Below are 20,956 nucleotides of genomic sequence, written 5' to 3'. Positions count from 1 at the left end.
TATTATTATTTCCATGTTCCTAACAGGCCCCGTGTTCCCAACAGGCCCCATGTTCCTATCGGATCCCGCCGTGGGCCGTCCTGTCCCCAGGATGCGCACGGTCTTCACCCCGGGCCAGACGCAGCTGCTCCAGCGGCTCTTTCTCCTCTCCGACTACCCGGCGGCGGACGCACGAGCCTCGCTGGCGGCTGACAGCGGGCTAACGGAGGAAACCGTGAGGGTCAGTATATCATCATCATCATCATAAATATGATTTATTATTAGAATCGAGTTCAAGCTCCAACACACAGACACGACATGTCTAGGCGTGGTGTCACACGCGTAAAGTTCATGTCGAGGGAGAGATTAGGCCTTACACTTCTAAACATATCGAAATACAAATATCTAAGCAGTATTTGAACTTTGCAGTCTGTTCTATACTCAAAATTGTGATTGAAATATTATTTTTATTATTGACAAATACATTAGTATTTTAAAACCGCGATTATTCAAACCGGTGTCTATGTTGAACACATCAAATATTGAAATATCAAATATTAAGTGCATATACAGTGTATATGTACATCAATATATATATATGTAATATAAATAACCTAGATTTGTCCTCTCCAGGTCTGGTTTAAGAACCGGCGAGCCAGGAGGAAGCGTCAGAAGAGCCGAACAGAGGCGCAGCCGAGCTCCCGCGAGGCCCCCCTGGACCCCCCGCGGTCCGTGGCCCTCTGAGCGTCCACACCCGATCAACGCCCTTCTATTTAAATGATTTAGTATTTAATATATTGACTAGTGACTCTTCACTTAAAGGATAATAAGTCAGTTTAACGCACGGACGGCCCTGTATGTTTATCAACCTGAATAAACGTTTCTTGGTACAATTCATTTTCCGCGGTGTTTTTTATTTTTTACTATTCGTTAATTTGGGAGCTGTGTGACAGCAGCGTCACGAGGACTTCTTTAGCAAGGATAGATTGGGGATAGCTGAGACTTTAGGGGAGAGGGTGGTTTATTAAAGGCGTACCTTTATCTAGTGATGGCTTAAGGGGTTCCCTTCATGATATTAAGGGGAACACACGAGGCATTATGGACCAGTTCTGTGTTTCGTTATCACCGCTGGGCCCTAGAGGGCCACAGAGAGCCGTTCTGTCAATCAAACACCAGACAGGCAAAAGTAGAAAACCACATCAATTATCTTTTATTATTGTATTCATAAAGTTATCACTGATATTAGAAGCAGTTTCATGCGGACGAGATGACAAAACTGTCTTTAAAAATGAAATACTACGATTGGAGAGAGAGAGAGAGAGAGAGAGAGAGAGAGAGAAATAAAGAAAGAAAGAGAGAGAGAATTTGAGGGAGAATTTGAGGGAGAGAGAATTTGAGGGTGAGAGAGAGAGAGAGATTGAGAACAATTGAGGGAGAGAGGGAAAGAGCGCATGCAGTGAGTTTTATTTTCAACACTGAACACAAACATGGTCTTCTCCCCTGACCTCACAACATGTGGGACTACAAAACAAAGTAAACGATAAAGTACACTTAGTGAACTATCCAAATTGTATTCAGGACGATGGTATGAGGAACGGTAAAACGTTGTATTTATATGTTCAGCTTTAAACAGAATGGGTTCGACCGGTAACTTCAGTTTGTCAAACCAGCACAACGAATATTTAGTTGAAGTAATAAAAGGATCGATTATCTTCACAAAACCCCCTCGGCCCGCTGGCGCCCCCTTCTGGCCGGATCAGAGGGTCGCGGTCTGAACTGAGGTGGAGGTGAACACCACATTATCCTCCTTAGGGAGGCGCTAGGGTTAATAGCAACATTTATAGTTCATTGACAAGTTGTAACTAGTCTCTCCGACTAGTTTATACAACATAGCGCAGCCAAGAGAATTATCTAGAACACAGAGAGCTGGAATGGTCTACTGAGCTACTTGAGATATTCTTCTGTTTCCAATCTAAATGATTTATAGGACACCTCGCCTACTTCCCTGTTCCCAAGAGCTTTTTCAGCCAGCCACCAGAGAGCTAGAGCTGTGTTCACCCAGTCATCAGAGAGCTAGAGCTGTGTTCACCCAGTCATCAGAGAGCTAGAGGTGTGTGTTTGTGTGTGTTTGTGTGCGACACACGTCAGTGTACTTAAAGAGCAACGTTGACATTACCAGCATCTCCACACACAGACACAGATTACATATGGCTATATATCAGCAGGGCTTAAGGGTGATGCCACTCCTTCAGTGACGGGGGAGGATGGGGGAGAGGAAGAGAGGATAGAGAGGAGACGAGGGGGATAACACGATGGGACAAGCCCTCCTCCATGGATCAGGACATCAATCTACAACAATCTATTCTTACTGTAAACACCAACCAACTCAGAACCTCATGAGGGCAGAATACCTCTCTGCTGTTATCAACTCTGACAGGGTTAGAAAATATTCACTTCCAAGCGGGGTTAGATGATGTTCTCAAGCGGGCAGTGAGTAGGTGACACCAGATATGGGACAGGAACATAGACTGGTCTCTACATGCTGTCCTACTGGATCATTGCAATGAATATATTCAACCTAGTATGAATACTATATTATATTATTATATTCTAGATGGGATCGCACTGAACACATCACTGCTGCCATCGGTTGGATCCGTATGCCCTGCCCTCTTGGACGTCCATGTAGAGTATGAAGGGGCTTTCTTTGGCATGTTGGCTTTAATGTTTGCATACGTTAGATGAGATAATCTCTCTCTGTAGGACTCAGTCTGGCCCTGAACCAAGGAACATGGAAGAAACACTTTAACACTTGCTGCTAGTTAGAGTTTAAACGTACTGCTAGTTAGTGTTACAACATACTGTCAGTTAGCGTTAAAACGTACTGCTAGCTAGTGTTAAAACGTACTGCTATATAGTGTTAAAAAGTACTGCTAGTTAGTGTCAAAAACGTACTGCTAGTTAGTGTTAAAACGTACTGATAGTTTTAAAACATTCTGCTAGTTAGTGTTATAGCGTACCACTAGTTAGTGTTAAAATGTTCGGCTAGTTAGCGTTAAAACATACTGCTAGTAAGTGTGAAAACATACTGCTAGTTAGTGTTAAAACGTACCGCAAGTTAGCGTTTAAACATACCACTAGTTAGCTTTAAAACATACTGCTAGGTAGTGTGAAAACATACTGCTAGTTAGAGTTAAAAAGTACCGCTAGTTGGCTTTATAACGTACTGCTAGTTAGTGTTTAAGTAAGAAACACTGAACTTTAGTTGGAGTTGAGTTTGGAGGTTGAACCACGAGTTAGTGTTAAAGTTTGGGATCCTGTTGGTTCCGGTCGGTTTCCTAAAGAAGTGATGTATTCAGACTCTTAGTTCCCACTCGAAGAGCAGACACGTCTATCATTGTTCTGCCCGTAAAGAACAGGAACATCAAGCCACATCTCCAGCACACCTGGCTGAGACGTCTGGGCTCCAAACATCCTCTCCTGGATCCTGCTCTTTGTCTCCTAGGGTCTGAGCCCACGCTGGGATACTGTCCGTCTCTCTGAGTGACAGGAGGCGGGACGGTACACTCAACCAGCAGGGCGGAGGCAGCGGGTACACCGGCCAGGCCGAACCCTGACCCCACCTGAACCTCCAGGAGGCAATCCCACGTAAAGTTAGGGAGGGAGGGAGGGAGGGAGGGAGGTTGAAAGTGATTTACGACGCAAGAATATGAATGTATAACTGCAACAGCAAGAAGAGAGTCAGAGAGGGAGAGAGGGAGGAGAGGGAGGAGAGGGAGGAGAGGGAGAAGGAGATGAAGGAGTGATTAGGACTGCATCTCCGCACGCAGCATCCATGGAAACCAACAGCAGAAGAGTAACCTGGAGAGGAGGAGAGGAGGAGAGAGGAGGAGGAAGAGAAGGCAAGAAGATAGACAGATAAGGAGGGGAGGAGGAGCAGTAGAAAAAGTCTGGTTAAAAAACGAGGAATTGTTTAAATGTTGTTTGTGTGTGAGTTAGTCAATGTGTGTGTCTGTGTGGGGGGTCTATCTGTGTGTCTGTGTGTGTGTGTGTGTGGGGGGGGGGGTCTATCTGTGTGTGTGTGTGTGTGTGTGTGTCTCGCTGTCTACCTGGAGATGGAGTTCTCTGAGGTGAGGTCTTTCGGAGACCGCACCGTGTTGAAGTTCCTTTTGGGTTGAGACACTGAAAGACAAAACACCTCCAGTCATGAACGGCACAAACATTCACCCTCAGGCTGGAGCCTTGGGGTTCACCAAAACAGGAACCAGCAGGCACAACCCCGTATTCAGTACTGACCTGGGTTCAGTACTGACCAGTGTTCAGGTGTTCAGGTACTGAAATGTGTTCAGTACTGACCTGGGTTCAGTACTGACCTGGGTTCAGTACTGACCAGTGTTCAGGTGTTCAGGTACTGAAATGTGTTCAGTACTGACCTGTGTTCAGTACTGACCTGGGTTCAGTAATGCCCTGGTTTCAGTAATGACATGGGTTCTGTACTGCCCTAGGTTCAGTACTGACCTGTGTTCAGTAATGACATGGGTTCTGTACTGACCTGGGTTCAGTACTGACCTGTGTTCAGGTGTTCAGGTACTGAAATGTGTTCAGTACTGACCTGGGTTCAGTACTGACCTGGGTTCAGGTACTGACCTGGGTTCAGGTACTGAGCTGGGTTCAGGTACTGAGCTGGGTTCAGTACTGAGCTGTGTTCAGGTACTGACCTGGGTTCAGTACTGACCTGGGTTCAGTACTGACCTGGGTTCAGGTACTGACCTGGGTTCAGTACTGCCCTGGTTTCAGTAATGACCTGGGTTCAGTAATGCACTAGTTTCACTAATGACATGGGTTCTGTACTGACCTGGGTTCTGTACTGACCTGGGTTCAGGTACTGAGCTGTGTTCAGTACTGACCTGGGTTCAGGTACTGACCTGGGTTCAGTACTGACCTGGGTTCAGGTACTGACCTGGGTTCTGTACTGACCTGGGTTCAGTACTGACCTAGGTTCTGTACTGACCTGGGTTCAGTACTGACCTAGGTTCAGGTAATAAAGCTATATCTACTTACTGGAGACCTGGTGAACCTTCTTCACCGCAGAGTTGTCGTTCTGGAAGCCTTCCTTCGGTCCTCCGATTCTAAACCAGGAAAACAATCTTTAGTGCTTTGTCATCTGTATCCTCCATCAGCTGTATCCTTAATCACCTGTATCCTCTTACACCTGTATCCTCTATCACCTGTATCCTTTATAACCTGTATCCTCTATCCCCTGTATCCTCAATCACCTTACCCTTTGTCACCTGTATCCTCTATCACCTGTATCCTTAATCACCTGTATCCTCTATCAACTGTATCCTCAATCACCTTACCCTTTGTCAACTGTATCCTCAATCCCCTGTATCCTCTTACACCTGTACCCTTCATCAACTGTAGCTTCTAACACCTGAATCCTTTATCACCTGTGTAATTTATCACCTGTATCCTTCATCACCTGTATCAGAGATGATTTATCCCCTGTATCAAACATTCTGTTAACTGTATAGAAGATTGTTGATCACCTGTACTAAAGACCATCAATCCCTGTATCAAATACTCTCTAAAACCTGCACGAAAGACTCTAATGTGGCTAAACGACTCTAATCATCTGTATCAAAGACTCATATCAAAGACTCTAATCGCCTGTATCAAAGACTCATATCAAAGACTCTAATCACCTGTATCGAAGACTCATATCAAAGACTCTAATCCCTGTATCGAAGACTCTAATCATCTGTATCAAAGACTCATATCGAAGACTCTAATCTCTGTATCAAAGACTCTAATCATCTGTATCAAAGACTCTAATCATCTGTATCAACGACTCCAACCACTTGTATCAAAGACTCATATTGAACACTCTAAGCACTCATATCGAACACTCTAATCACCTGTATCAAAGACTCTAATCACCTGTATCAAAGACTCATATCGAAGACTCTAATCAGCTGTATCAAAGACTCTAATCACCTGTATCAAAGACTCATATCAAAGACTCTAATCACCTGTATCAAAGACTCTAATCACCTGTATCAAAGACTCATATCAAAGACTCAAATCATCTGTATCCAAGACTCTGTATCCATTTATCAAAGACTATATTACCCATATCAAAGAATAATCACCAGTATCAAAGACTATATCATCCATATCATAGACTCTAATCACCTGTATCAAAGACTATATTATCCATATCATAGACTCTAATCACGTGTATCAAAGACAACATTGCCCATATGAAAGACTATAATCATCTGTATCAAAGACTATATCACACATATCACGGTTCTGAATCAAAGACTGAATCAATGACTTTTTATCAAAGTCTCTGTATCCATTGCTCAAAGACTCTATTACCTGTATCAAAAAACTCTAATCAGCTGTATCAAAGACTCTAATCCCCTGTATCAAAGACACCATTACCCATATCAAACACTCCAATCACCGGTATCAAACACTCATTTTGCATCAAAGATTCTAAATCAAAGACGATTGATCAAAGACTCTAGATCAGAAACTCTGGATCAGATTCTCTGTATCGCATAGACTCTGCCTCTATCAAAGACTCTGTCAGCTGTGTCAAAGACTGTCAGCTGTATCAAAGACTCTGTCAGCTGTATCAAAGACTGTCAGCTGTATCAAAGACTGTCAGCTGTATCAAATACTCTGTTAGCTGTATCAAATACTCTGTTAGCTGTATCAAATACTCTACCATCTGGATCAAAGACTCTGTATCCATTAATCCAAGACTCGATTACCTGTATCAAAGACTATAATCACCTGTATCAAACACTCTAATCACCTGTATCAAAGACTATAATCACCTGAATCAAACACTCTAATCATCTGTATCAAAGACTCTTATCACCTGTATCAAAGACCCCAAAACCCATCAAACACCAATCTCCTGTGTCAAACACTAATTTTGCATCAAAGATTCAGAATCAAAGATGATTGATCTAAGACTCTAGGCAATACACTCTGTATCACATTTATCAAAGAATGCATTTCCTGTATCAAACACTCCCTCATCTGTATCAAAGACTCTCTTACCAGTTTCAAAAATACTCTACAATCTGTATCAAAGACTCTACAATCTGTATCACACTCTACAATCTGTATCAAAGACTCTACAATCTGTATCACAGACTCTGCAATCTGTATCAAAGACTCCCTCAGCTGTATCAAAGACTGTCAGCTGTATCAAAGACTGTCAGCTGTATCAAAGACTCCCTCAGCTGTATCAAAGACTCCCTCAGCTGTATCAAAGACTGTCAGCTGTATCAAAGACTGTCAGCTGTATCAAAGACTCCCTCATCTGTATCAAAGACTGTCAGCTGTATCAAAGACTGTCAGCTGTATCAAAGACTCCCTCATCTGTATCAAAGACTGTCAGCTGTATCAAAGACTCTGTTAGCTGTATCAAAGACTCTGTTAGCTGTATCAAAGACTGTCAGCTGTATCAAAGACTGTCAGCTGTATCAAAGACTCCCTCATCTGTATCAAAGACTCTGTTAGCTGTATCAAACACTGTCAGCTGTATCAAAGACTGTCAGCTGTATCAAAGACTCTGTTAGCTGTATCAAAGACTCTGTTAGCTGTATCATAGACTCTGTTAGCTGTATCAAAGACTCTGTTAGCTGTATCAAAGACTTTGTCAGCTGTATCGAAGACTCTGTTAGCTGTATCATAGACTCTGTTAGCTGTTTCAAAGACTCTGTTAGCTGTATCAAAGACTTTGTCAGCTGTATCAAAGACTCTGTTAGCTGTATCAAAGACTTTGTCAGCTGTATCAAAGACTCTACAATCTGTATCAAAGACTCTGTTAGCTGTATCAAAGACTCTACAATCTGTATCAAAGACTCTGTTAGCTGTATCAAAGATTCTACAATCTGTATCAAAGACTCTGTTAGCTGTATCAAAGACTCCCTCATCTGTGTCAAAGACTTTGTCAGATGTATCAAAGACTCTTTCAGCTGTATCAAATACCCTGTATCACATGTATGCTTTATGTGCTTTTGTTTTAAATGATTAACTTTCATTTATCTTATTTTCAATTTGTACAGTCCTTTGCCTTTAGAGCAGAGAAATTGGTACAGAAACAGCTAACACCATGATTAAGAGATCAACATTTAGAACAATTATACAAAAAAGAATAGTAAAATAAAAAAATTATATAAATGCATATCGATATACATACATATGTACACATACATTATATACATGTATGTGCATAGGCAAATACATACAAATACATATTAATAAAACATAGAGATACTTAAATAAAAAACAACGTATGGATGTCTAAATAAACGGAGTGTGATGGCTGACCTCTGCACGCGGGAGGGCGGAGCAAACACGCCGTATTTGGGCAGGCAGGTGAAGTAGCGCACGCCGAACACCGAGCCATCGTGTTTCCCTGTCGGCATCTCCAGCTCCACCCCGAACCAGTAGCCTACAGGACACAGCACCCCCTGGTGGTCATTATACTATACCCTCATCAGTAACACTGAGAACCAGTAGCATGCAGGGATACAGTACTAACTAATACCACTGTATGTGTATACAGTACTAATACCGCTGTATGTGTATACAGTACTACAGTACCAACTGATACAACTGTATGCATACAGTACTAATACCACTGTATTTGTATACAGTACTACAGAACTAACTGATACCACTGTATGTGAACAGTACTAATACCACTGTATGTGTATACAGTACTAATACCGCTGTATGTGTATACAGTACTACAGTACTAACTGATACAACTGTATGTGTACAGTACTAATACCACTGTATGTTTACAGTAGAAGTGCAGTGGAGAGGTAGCAGAAGTGTCTATCATATGTACTCCTCACCGGGAGCGAAGTCGGTTTTCCCGTAGAAGCGGACTGTGCCGATCTTCTGGCCGGCCACCAGGACTTGGTCTCCCAGCTCCACGTTGAGACCTTCTGGGTCCAGCAGCTCCTCCGATAGCTTCTTTTTCAGGGCTGGGGGGGACAACAAGTATGAGTACTAATGCACACAGTAAGACATAAGTTATACACATAGTAATACATAAAGTACAACTAGTACTGCTACCAATAGGACTCCTCCTCAAGGCCTCCATCCATTCATTAAAGAACAGGTAGGGGTTAGACGGTAGAGAGGCAGGTCATTAAGGAGCAGGTAGGGGTTAGACGGTAGAGAGACAGGTCATTAAGGAGCAGGTAGGGGTTAGACGGTAGAGAGACAGGTCATTAAGGAGCAGGTAGGGGTTAGACGGTACAGAGACAGGTCATTAAGGAGCAGGTAGGGGTTAGACAGTACAGAGACAGGTCCTTAAGGAGCAGGTAGGGGTTAGACAGTACAGAGACAGGTCATTAAGGAGCAGGTAGGGGTTAGACGGTACAGAGACAGGTCGTTAAGGAGCAGGTAGGGGTTAGACAGTACAGAGACAGGTCGTTAAGGAGCAGGTAGGGGTTAGACAGTACAGAGACAGGTCGTTAAAGGTCCCATGGGATGCCACCAGATGTGGTGTGATTAGCCGGTACAAGCCGTTTCGGAAATCTGCCCCTTATGACATCACAGGTGGGCGTGTCGACCTAGATGTGTGACGGATAGATGAACAACGTTTGCTACAGTCCACTGGGTAGGCTGGTAGACTGATCTATCCAGCACACATCTAGGTGGACACTTCCACCTGTGATGTCATAAGGGGCAGATTTCAAAAACTAGAACTTGGATGGGAGACCGCCTGGGAATACCAGGTGCTGTAAGTGGTGTCGGGTGGTGGCCAATAGGTGGCACTCTTTCCTCTGGCCTTAACGTCAGACCCGATGCCCCAGTGCAGTGACGGGGACACTCGTGTGCTTTGGAAGGCGCCGTCCGTCGGAGAAGACGTAAAACCGAGGTCTTGACTCACTGAGGTCATAAAAGATCCCAGGGAACTTATTGCAAAAAGTAGGGGTTTCCCCGGTGTCCTGGCCCAACCAGGCTCATTCAATCTGGCCCCCTAATCTTCCTCCTGTATAATTGGCTGACTCATTAATTCCCTCACTCTCCACCTCAAGCTGGTGTGTGGTGAGCGTTTCGGCGCAGATTGGCTGCCGTGCATCACCCAAGTGGGTGCTACACACTGGTGGTGGTGAGTGAGGTCCCCCCCTTCTTTGTAAAGCGTCTTTGAGTGTCTAGAAAAGCGCTATATATATTCAATCCATTATTATTATAAAGGAACTTGGTCCTTTCTCTGGGACTCCAACCCGACCTAAAGGAACTTGGTCCTTTCTCTGGGACTCCAACCCGACCTAAAGGAACTTGGTTCTTTCTCTGGGACTCCAACCCGACCTAAAGGAACTTGGTCCTTTCTCTGGGACTCCAACCCGACCTAAAGGAACTTGGTCCTTTCTCTGGGACTCCAGCCCAGATTCTAGGACTCTAACCCAGACAGAACTTGGGTCTCAAACCCTTATCCTTTCTCTCTGGTATCCGATCATGTATCTTTCTGGTGATCTGCTAGTTGCCCGCCCCATAAGCAGGCTGCAAAAAAGCGTGCCACTGTAGGCAGCCTACGCTCCGAGATCGTACACCAAAACAAATGGTACTAGCAACCACTCAAAAACAAAACAAATAGTATTCCAACCAACCACAGACAAGGGGTGGGTCTTTTGGGGTTTTGCGCTGCGTTCATGATAGTTTTTACCGGATGCACAAAACACGGAAGGGAGGGGCGTTTGTTTGGGACCTCCCTTCAAACACCAACAGAAGTGACGTCAGCCAACATGGCTGACACAACCTTTAAAGGAAGGAGACCAAACCAGCCCCAGGGATGTTGGAGGAAACATCTCAGCCCACCGAGCCCCTAGCAGCCTTACCTTTCTCCCTCTCCTTCTCCTTCTCCCTCTCCTTCTCCTTCTTCTTCTCCTTCTTGGTCTTGCTGGCGAGGCGGGAGGCCAGGTCGAGGCGGGGGGTCCGAGGCGTGGAGATGACCGCGGGGGGGGGCTGCTCCACGGCCCGGGAGATCTTAGACACCGGCGCAAAGATACCTGAGGACCACAGTACACAACATAGATTGTACTAGTATTGCAGTAGTACTGGTACCTAGCTTGGGGGGGCAGATGAAGAAGTATTGTACTAGTATTGTACTAGTATTGCAGTGGTACTGGTACCTAGCTTGGGGGGGCAGATGAAGTAGCGGACTCCGCCCACGCTGCCGTCGTTCTTGCCCTCGGGGCAGTCCAGCTCCACCCCGACCCACTGGCCGCTCGCAAACTCAGTGGTCCCACAGAACCGCAGGGTCCCGGGCTGAAGGGGGGAGAGGGGAGGAGGAGAGGGGAGATGGGAGAGGGGAGGAGAGGGGAGAGGGGAGGAGAGGGGAGGAGGGAGGAGGAGAGGGGAGAGGGGAGGAGAGGGGAGGAGAGGGGAGATGGGAGGAGAGGGGAGGAGGGAGGAGGAGAGAGGGGAGGAGAGGGGAGGAGGAGAGGGGAGAGGGGAGGAGGAGAGAGGGGAGGAGAGGGTACGAGGAGAGGAGAGGGGAGGAGGAGAGGAGGAGGAGGAGAGGGGAGAGGAGAGAGGGGAGGAGGAGGAGAGGGGAGGAGAGGGGAGGAAGAGATGAGCGAGGGCAGGAGAGAGGAGGAGGAGAGGGGAGGAGAGGGGAGGGGAGGGGAGGAGGAGAGGAGAGGGGATGGGGAGAGGAGGAGAGGGGAGGAGAGGGGAGGAGGGAGGAGGAGAGAGGGGAGGAGAGGGGAGGAGGAGAGGAGAGGGGAGGAAGAGAGGAGCGAGGACAGGAGAGAGGAGGAGGAGAGAAACACAGGACATACAAGCTGATTTAAAGAGCAGGAGCAGGATATATCATTCAGTGTTACATTAGTTGGGACCTGACCTCCGACCTGTCAGGTAGAATGTATATTTCTGATGGCTGTCAGTAATGTTAGCGGTTAGCTGAGGTTAGCTAAGGCTAGCTAGGTGTTGGCTAAGGAGCTAAGCGGGGAAGAGGTAAGCTAACTGGCTGATTAATTAATTAATTAACAAATACATTATTTGAAGGGAATGTGTCAAGCTCTTTTCAGATTTCAGACCCAGAGTCTGATTCAAACGACTATGGATGAGGTCCCGGAGTCGGCCCCTCTAGGTTTCCACGGTAACGGATTCAGTCACCGCGGGCAACACGGCCCACCCACCTGTCTGGGGGTGTTTGTAGATGAGATGCCGTCGCCTGTGTTCGGGTTGCTACGGGGCTACGTAGTCGGAACACACGGTTCAGAACACCAACAACACCATGGTTACTATAGCAACAACCGCCCGACGCTACGTCGCAAACTTCATATTGCTTCCTAAACACCGCATGTTTGTAACATCATTGTTATTATCATTGAGGTAAGAAATAAACAATCCTAAAAGATCAGATACACAAAAGTAATGTAAATATGTCTACATGGAATATGGAATCAGCACTAAGGTGGTGTAGAGGCCCAGTGTCGTATCATAGCAACGCTGTCTGGTTGTCGTGGAGACAGATGCACCAATGGCTGTGTTGTAGGCGGAGCTCTAGGGTTGGGGGTAGGTTGTGTTAACCTCCTAACCCCAAACCCCTAACCCTAACCTACACTGACCTCACCTAACCCCACCCTTAAACCTAACCCTCCCTAACACCTCACCCCACCTAACTACTAACAGTACCCTTGCCTTACCTAACAGCAAACTCCACCCTAACCCATGGCCCACCCCCTGACCTCTGACCCCTGCCCCCACCTTCATGTCGTCCAGCAGCACGCGGTCCCCAAGCCGCAGCCCCAGGGAGGACAGCATGACGTTCCCCGGGATGTTGTCGTAGTTGGGCAGCGTGGCGCGGGGCAGCAGGCAGCTCAGAGGCACCGCGTCCAGCAGGACCATCTTTAGCTCCTTAGCAACCAGCGCCGCCTCCGCCTTGTCCAGCGTCATGTCCATGGGGTCCGGGACCACGTCGGCCGGACCCTGGCCCTTATCGTTCTGGGGGAGGGAGGGGATGGAGACAGGAGAGGGAGGAGGGAGGGAAGAGAGAGGAAGGAGGGAGGAGAGGGAGGAGGGGATTGAGAGGGAGCAGAGGAGAGGGAGGAGGGAGGAGAGGAGAGGGAGGGAGGGAGACAGGAGAGGGAGGAGGGAGGGAAGAGAGAGGAAGGAGGGAGGAGAGGGAGGAGGGGATTGAGAGGGAGCAGAGGAGAGGGATGGAGGGAGGGGAGGGACAGGGAGGAGAGGGAGGAGGGAGGAGAGGAGAGGGAGACAGGAGAGGGAGGAGGGAGGGAAGAGAGAGGAAGGAGGGAGGAGAGGGAGGAGGGAGGGACAGGGAGGAGAGGAGAGGAGAGGAGAGGAGTGGAGAGGGAGGGAGGGAAGGCGGAGGAGAGGGAGGGGAGGGAGACAGAAGAGGGAGGAGGGAGGGAAGAGAGAGGAAGGAGGGAGGAGAGGGAGGAGGGAGGGACAGGGAGGGTGGGAGACAGGAGAAGGAGAGAGGAGAGGATGGAGAGGGAAAGGAGAGGAAGGAGGGAGGGAGAGAAAGGAGAGGATGGAGAGGAAGGAAGGGAGGAGAGGGAAAAGAAAGGAAGAGAGAGATGAGAGGGGATTCATGTTGACGAGACTCAGGACCACCCAGAGCACCGGAGGAGAGGGGAGGTGGTTACCCTGACGACGGGGCTGGCCCCGTGCTCCAGCAGACATCTGACGGAGCCCAGACACAGGTTGGAGGCGGCGATGTGCAGGGCGGTGCCGTGGCTGAAGTCACTGCAGGTGGAGTTCAGAACTACACACACACAACACACTGTCAGTACACACTATTCACACAGAACACACTGTGAGTACACACTACATACATTCAACACACTGTGAGTACACACTACAGACCAGAGATGGAAATTAACTTTTTTGCCCACCAGCCACTCATCTTTTTTACCAGACACTTTTTATACGCTATATATTTTTTTAACATATGCAGACGTTTTAAACAATATAATAGTAACAATAGATAAGAAAGTGTTTTTCATACCCATCATTTTTTCCATCAGAAGTGATTTTTACTGTAAGTAGGTGCTACCAAGGAACTGAATTGAAAATGTTACACTCTTACCGCATATGATAAACAATACACAGGTATCTGCCATGTTAAGTCATGTTTATTTTAAAGGTGTTACGATGACAAGTTTGGGGATAATTCATCTATACAAAGTATTTTCAATAAAAAACAAATTGACATATTAACAATAAAACAACATGCATGGCTACACCATCATAAGTCAATAGGAACATTTGTTTTTTCAGTGCACTGGCCTTTTAATTTCTTCAATTCAACCAGATGTATAATGAAATCTGCCCCTATAATGCAACAGATGTATCCTCTCGGTATAGGAGATATATATATATAGGAACTCGTTAGCGTATCTGTTTGTGTACGTTCGCTATGCAGCCCTGCTATTCCGCATTCACAGACTGGCTTTTGTCAAAGGAATACCCGGTCAATGATGGATTTAATATTGACACAAACGACTAAAAATTGGATCTTTGTATGGATTTATATGCACGTTATGGGATGAATTGATAAGCTCCTGTAAGGGCTACGATGGCACAGATGACAGCTGATTTGGAACGGAACAACACCAAAGTAAGGAACTCCGACTTTTTTGCTGTTCAATTATTAATGTTGTTTTTGCGAGTATTGGCATACTCGCTCGGAATATCCAACGAGTATTCGAAGCCTGTAAAATGGTATTCGGGACAGCCCTACGTCTTAGCACACACACTTGACATCTGTTTTGACCAGACTGACAGAAAGCAGCTGTTTGCCAAACAAGTGAGCAGAGCTCTAAGGTTACCCAACATGCTAGTTTTTCGACAGCAACAAACTATTGCATTAGGCCTAATAGAAAATAAAAAAATAACTTACGTGCAGTGTCATTCAAATATGTGCATATTTCGAAAACGTGTGCATTTTCGAAATAGTAGAGCTCGTTAGCCTCAAAACAGCTGGGCTGTTTTGAGGCTAACGAGCGGCCTCATCGCTGTCGTGGTTTCGGGCGCTGATTTTCCCTTTGCAATTTTCAAAACGTGAAGGTGACTTTTTGAGGACTCGTGGTCCTCCACGGCTTCCAATTTTAGGTTTTGTGTCCCACTCACAAAACTATTGGACCTGTGGCCATCCGAAGCATGTTTACGACAGAGAGCACAGAACATTGTCTGGCTCGTCCCGTCAAACACCAGCCGGTCACGGTGTTGCCCACTGTCCGATGTTCGCCATCTCTCATTAAAACAACGCTTCTTTTTGGGGATGACAGCCGTACTATCATCCGCCGCCTGTCCCTGGCCTACACTCTCCTCAGCTGTTCTCTTTCCTCCGGTGAGGAAACGCAACATTGCTTTCTCTAGTAGTTCTTTCTTTCTATGTTATAATTAGCCTAGCATACTATACCGGATGTTGATACCGGCATATTATCTCTATGGTTACCGGTATATTCTCCCGGATGTTGACAGTCGCAGTTCAGCAAAAGAGGCGTAGAAGAAGAAGGGGGCCGGATGTTGACAGTAATGGTTGTGGAACTGTGCAGCGCCGTATGACGAATGTATTAAATATGCAAATTTGAACGGACCTGACTGGAAAGTATTACCCGACACAGTGGCGGGTGAAGTGACACAATTCACCACCATACAAATCCACCCGCAAATGGCGTGTGGCGGGTGCTAATTTCCATCCCTGCTACAGACACACACACACAGAACACACTGTGAGTACACACTACACACACACAAACAACAAAACACACTGTGAGAGCACACTACACAAACACAACAATACACACTTTGAGTACACATTACACACACACAACAATACACACTGTGTATATACATTACACACACACAACAAAACACACTGGGAGTTCACACTACACAAACAAACACGTGTGCGTGCGTGCGTGCATGTGTACGTGTGTGTGTCTGTGTGTGCGTGCGTGCGTGAATGTCTGGCATGCGTGCCTGTGTACGTGTGTGCGTGCGTGTGTGTGCGTGCGTGTGTGCGTGCGGTTGCGTGTGTACGTATGTGTGTGTGTGCGTGCGGTTGCGTGCGTACGTGTGTGTGTGCGTGTGTATGTGTGTGCGGTTGCGTGTGTGTGTGTGTCTCTGTGTGTGTGCGTGCGGTTGCGTGCGTATGTGTGTGTGTTTGTGTGCGTGCGTGCGGTTGCGTGTGTGTGTGTGTGTACGTGCGCGTGCGTACCTCGGGGGCTGGCGGCCCTCAGCAGCACTCTGATCAGCTGGGGGACGTCGAAGTAGGCGGCGTAGTGCAGGGCGTTCATGGAGGTCCAGCGGCTCCTCAGGCTCACGTCGGCCCCCAGGGAGATGAGCTGGCTGGCCAGGAGCAGGGCGGCCGCAGGGTCCCCTGGAGACACACAGCGCCCGTCTGACACCCGGCTGTCTGTCTGTCTCTCTGTCTGTCTCCCTGAGACGCACAGCGCCCGTCTGACACCCGGCTGTCTGTCTGTCTGTCTCTCTGTCTGTCTCTCTGAGACGCACAGCGCCTGTCTGACACCCGGCTGTCTCTCTGTCTGTCTCTCTGAGACGCACAGCGCCCGTCTGACACCCGGCTGTCTCTCTGTCTGTCTCTCTGTCTGTCTCTCTGTCTGTCTCTTTGAGACACACACCGTCCGTCTGACACCTGGCTGTCTGTCTGTCTGTCTCTCTGTCTGTCTCTCTGAGACTCACAGCGCCCGTCTGACACCCGGCTGTCTGTCTGTCTGTCTCTCTGTCTGTCTCTCTGAGACGCACAGCGCCTGTCTGACACCCGGCTGTCTCTCTGTCTGTCTCTCTGAGATACACAGCGCCCGTCTGACACCTGGCTGTCTCTCTGTCTGTCTCTCTGTCTGTCTCTCTGAGACGCACACCATCCGTCTGACACCCGGCTGTCTCTCTGTCTGTCTCTCTGAGACGCACAGCGCCCGTCTGACACCTGGCTGTCTCTCTCTCTGTCTCTCTGTCTGTCTCTCTGAGTTTGTCTTTCTGGAGACCTGTCTGTGTCTCTGAGACACGCAGCTCTGACTCTCTGTAGACCTCTCTCTTTGTATACCTGTCTGACTCTCTGGAAACCTTTCTGACCCTCTGTAGACCTGTCTCTCTGCAGACCTGTCTGACTCTCGGTAGACCTGTCTGTCGGACCCCTGTATACCCTTATCCTTCTGTCTGTATACTGTATACTGTCTAACTGGTCGTCACTCTACCTGTCTGTCGCTCCACCTGTCTTACCTACTCCGTGGGCCCCGGCCTTACAGCTGTAGTGGAGCAGCGTCATGTCCGTCAGTCCATCTCGGTCGTTGACATGACAACCACGCTTCAGGATCTAGGCAAAGGAGAGAGGAGAGAGGAGAGAGGAGAGAGGAGAGGGGGATAAGAGGAGAGAGGAGAGAGGAGGAGAGAGGAGAGAGGAGAGGGGGAGGAGAGAGGAGTGAGGAGAGAGGAGAGAGGGGAGGAGAGAGGAGAGGGGGAAGTGAGGAGAGAGGAGAGAGGGGAGGAGAGAGGAGAGAGGAGAGGGGGAGGAGAGAGGAGTGAGGAGAGGGGGAAGAGAGGAGAGAGGAGAGAGGAGAGGAGAGAGGAGAGAGGAGAGGGGGAAGAGAGGAGAGAGGAGAGCAGAGAGGAGAGGAGAGGAGAGAGGAGATAGGAGATGAGGAGAGAGGAGGTAAGTGGGTGGGAACAGGTAAGAGTCTGTGTGCCTGTGTGTGTGTGTGTGTGTGTGTGTGTGTGAGTGAGTGAGTGAGTGAGTGTGTGCATGTGTGTGTCTGTGTCTGTGTGCGTGCGCGCGTATGCGTGCGTGCGTGCGTGCGTGCGTGTGTGTGTGAGTGTGTGAGTGAGGGAGTGAGTGTGTGCATGTGTGTGTGTGTCTGTGTGCGTGTGTGTGCGTGCGTATGCGTGCGTGCGTGTGTGTGTGTGTGTGTACCTCGTTCCCGATGATGTGTATCTTGTGCTGGACCTGGGGGACCCACTGCCTGATGATGGCGAACAGCTCTGGGATCGTTGTGTCGGGGCTGGTGAGGATCTGCTGGCAGGCCGGGTCGTTGGGGTCGAAGAAGGTGAAGGCTGGGGGGGAAAGGATCATAGCTGAGTGGGGGGGTATGTGATGGGTATTTATATATACAGATGTATTTCTTTGTATTTCTATATTTGTATTTCTATGTTACCGTAGTCCTTGGGCAGGGGGGCCTGGGCCGAGGGGTGAACCATGGGGCGTCGCTGCGGCTCCTGGACGGGGCTCAGGTGCTCCGTCACCACCTCCTGCTCTCCTCCAGGCTGTGGCACCTCCCTCTCCTCCACCGCCTCCTCCTCCTCCTGTCTCCTGCCTTCCTCCTCCTCCTGCTCCTCCTCTTCGTCCTCTGCTCTCTCCTCCTTCTCCACGTCCTCCTGCTCCTCCTCTTCTAATTCATAGTCGTCCCCTTCTCCCTCTCCCTCCTCCTCCTCCTCAGTGAAGCGCTCCTCCTCCTCCCGCTGGGCCTGCGCCTCCTCTTGCTGGTCGCGCTCCTCGCGCTGCCCCTCTTGGTTCTCCTCTTTGGTCATCCCTCGGCCTGGGGGAGGAGGGGAGGAGGGGAGGAGGGGGAGGAGGGGAGGAGGGGAGGAGGAGGAGGAGGTCAACATCTCCAGAGACTCCAGAACACACAGAAGGAATCAAACTAAACTCATCATCTGAACCAGTCAGGAGGACGTCAGTCAGCAGGCTGCAACCTACGTCATGCCTACCCTACGTCACACCTACTCTACGTCACACCTACTCTACGTCACACCTACCCTAAATCATACCTACCCTACGTCATACCTACCCTACGTCATACCTACTCTACGTCATACCTACTCTACGTCACACCTACCCTAAATCATACCTACCCTACGTCATACCTACCCTACGTCATACCTACTCTACGTCACACCTACCCTACGTCACACCTACCCTACATCATACCTACCCTACGTCACACCTACCCTACATCATACAAACCCTACGTCACACCTACCCTACATCATACCTACCCTACATCATACCTACTCTACATCATACCTACCCTACATCATACCTACACTTCGTCACACCTACCCTACATCATACCTACCCTACGTCATACCTACGTGATGACCTATGATGACCCTACATCATACCTACCCTACATCATACCTACCCTTCATCATATCTATCCTACCCTAAATCCTATCTACCCTGCATCATACCTACCCTACAGCATACCTACCTTTCATCCTATCTACCCTACATCACAACTACTCTACATCCTATCCCACCCTTCATCATAACTACCCTACATCATACCTAACCTACATAATACCTATCGTACCATATAACATATCTACCCTACCCTACATCATATCTATCCTACCCTACATCCTAAGTATCTACCCTACATCATACCTACCCTACCCTACATCCTATCTACCCTACATCATACCTATCCTACACTATATCATAGCTATATTACCCTCCACCCTAATCCATACAACTCTACATCCTTTCTACCGTACATCATATCTACCCCACATAATATCTATACTACTGTAAAGATATATATCATACCCTACACAAAAACATAGTAACATAACATAATAACATAACATATTAACATGACAACATGATAACATAATAACATGATAACATAACATGTTAACATGATAAGCTAATAACATACCAACATACCAATATACCAACATTTTAACATAATAACACGATGACATGATAACATGATGACATAATAAAATAATAACACAACATGACATGATAACATAATTACATAACATAATAACATGATAACATGACATGATAACATAATAACATGATAATATAATCACATGATAACATGACATGATAACATCGTAACTTGGTAACATTGTTGAACCTTGGGTGGGGTGTGAACCTTTGTTATTCTGCTTATTAAAGGGGTGTAAACCTGACCCTAACCGCGGAGCGTTTCGCTCTCTTCACCGTGAGCCCATGGGCTATAATCTTTAAAACGCTTCATAGTGGGATGACCCGGAACGGATTTTTAAATCACATTTGCAATAATAATGGGCAATAACAGGAGCTTCATTTTAAATTCAGTTTCTTCTCAAATACAAAAAACAAAACAAAACCACACCCCTTCGAGATGCTGTCAACACTAACATTAATATAAATGATAACATATGGAACACGAGATGTGATAACGTCTTCATGTCGGCTTGTCGGCCTATCCAGAACCGTGGCCCTCTCCATCCTCCATCTTACACCCGTAACACAACGACACGCATCCTCACTATGAATGAACGCAATGCACCGCTGGCGCCCTAGGGTGGTGTAGGTTGGTGTAGGGTGATGTAGGGTGGTGTAGTGTAGTGTAGGGAGGTGTAGGGGGTTGTAGGGTGGTGTAGTGTGGGACGTTGGGTGGGTCCTCTGTGGGTGGAGAGAGAGGATCCCGAGGTGCGTAGAGGATGGAGGGCGGTCGGTGCGACGCAGGAGAGGAGAGACGATTCAGACGCAGAACGACGCGGTACTGAACCCCGCGATGTCCGGACACCAAGTGGCCTGGACCCCGCGGTGTCCGGAAAACCAGCCGGGCCGATAGTCTCCATTCGGTGATGAAATGCGTCACAGAAGAGCCATCTCCGATCAACACGAACATCCTCCATGAGCACGACACGGAGCCCAACCCACACAATAACATCGGACCACAGCGACGCAATAACAACACGGCGGGGCTCGAACATAGCAGAACGTACCTGAACACAAGCCTGTAGTGGAGGATGGATCTGGTGAATCTGGTGATCTGGTGATCTGGTTGATCTGGAGGCTCTGCTTCTCGGTCAACACGTCGGACTACGGCTGCGATACACCGACTGTGGTTGGATGCTCAGTCTCTCTCTCTCTCTCTCTCTCTCTCTCTCTCTCTCTCTCTCTCTCTCTCTCTCTCTCTCTCTCTCTCTGCGTCAC

At 47.8% G+C, this 20,956-nt stretch overlaps 1 protein-coding gene across 1 annotated transcript; it reads right to left on the bottom strand.

The window, feature by feature from the left end:
* Window positions 1-1,164: 1,164 nt before the first annotated feature.
* clip3 (CAP-GLY domain containing linker protein 3) lies at window positions 1,165-20,879 on the bottom strand. The gene is made up of 14 exons (XM_079731440.1): window positions 20,746-20,879; window positions 18,174-18,554; window positions 17,933-18,072; window positions 17,245-17,338; window positions 16,223-16,384; window positions 13,644-13,762; window positions 12,742-12,978; window positions 11,160-11,295; window positions 10,866-11,036; window positions 8,871-9,002; window positions 8,338-8,461; window positions 5,041-5,108; window positions 4,089-4,161; window positions 1,165-3,840 (listed from the first exon to the last, which is right to left on the bottom strand). Exons 2-14 carry the CDS (start codon window positions 18,544-18,546, stop codon window positions 3,786-3,788), a joined length of 1,884 nt encoding a protein of 627 aa, XP_079587566.1. The 5' UTR covers window positions 18,547-18,554; window positions 20,746-20,879; the 3' UTR covers window positions 1,165-3,785.
* Between the last annotated feature and the right edge of the window lie 77 nt (window positions 20,880-20,956).

Source organism: Pollachius pollachius (genome assembly GCF_949987615.1).
Source record: "Pollachius pollachius genome assembly, chromosome: 3".
In the NCBI taxonomy this organism is placed as follows: Eukaryota; Metazoa; Chordata; class Actinopteri; order Gadiformes; family Gadidae; genus Pollachius; species Pollachius pollachius.
This window is presented reverse-complemented; position numbering and strand designations above follow the sequence as displayed.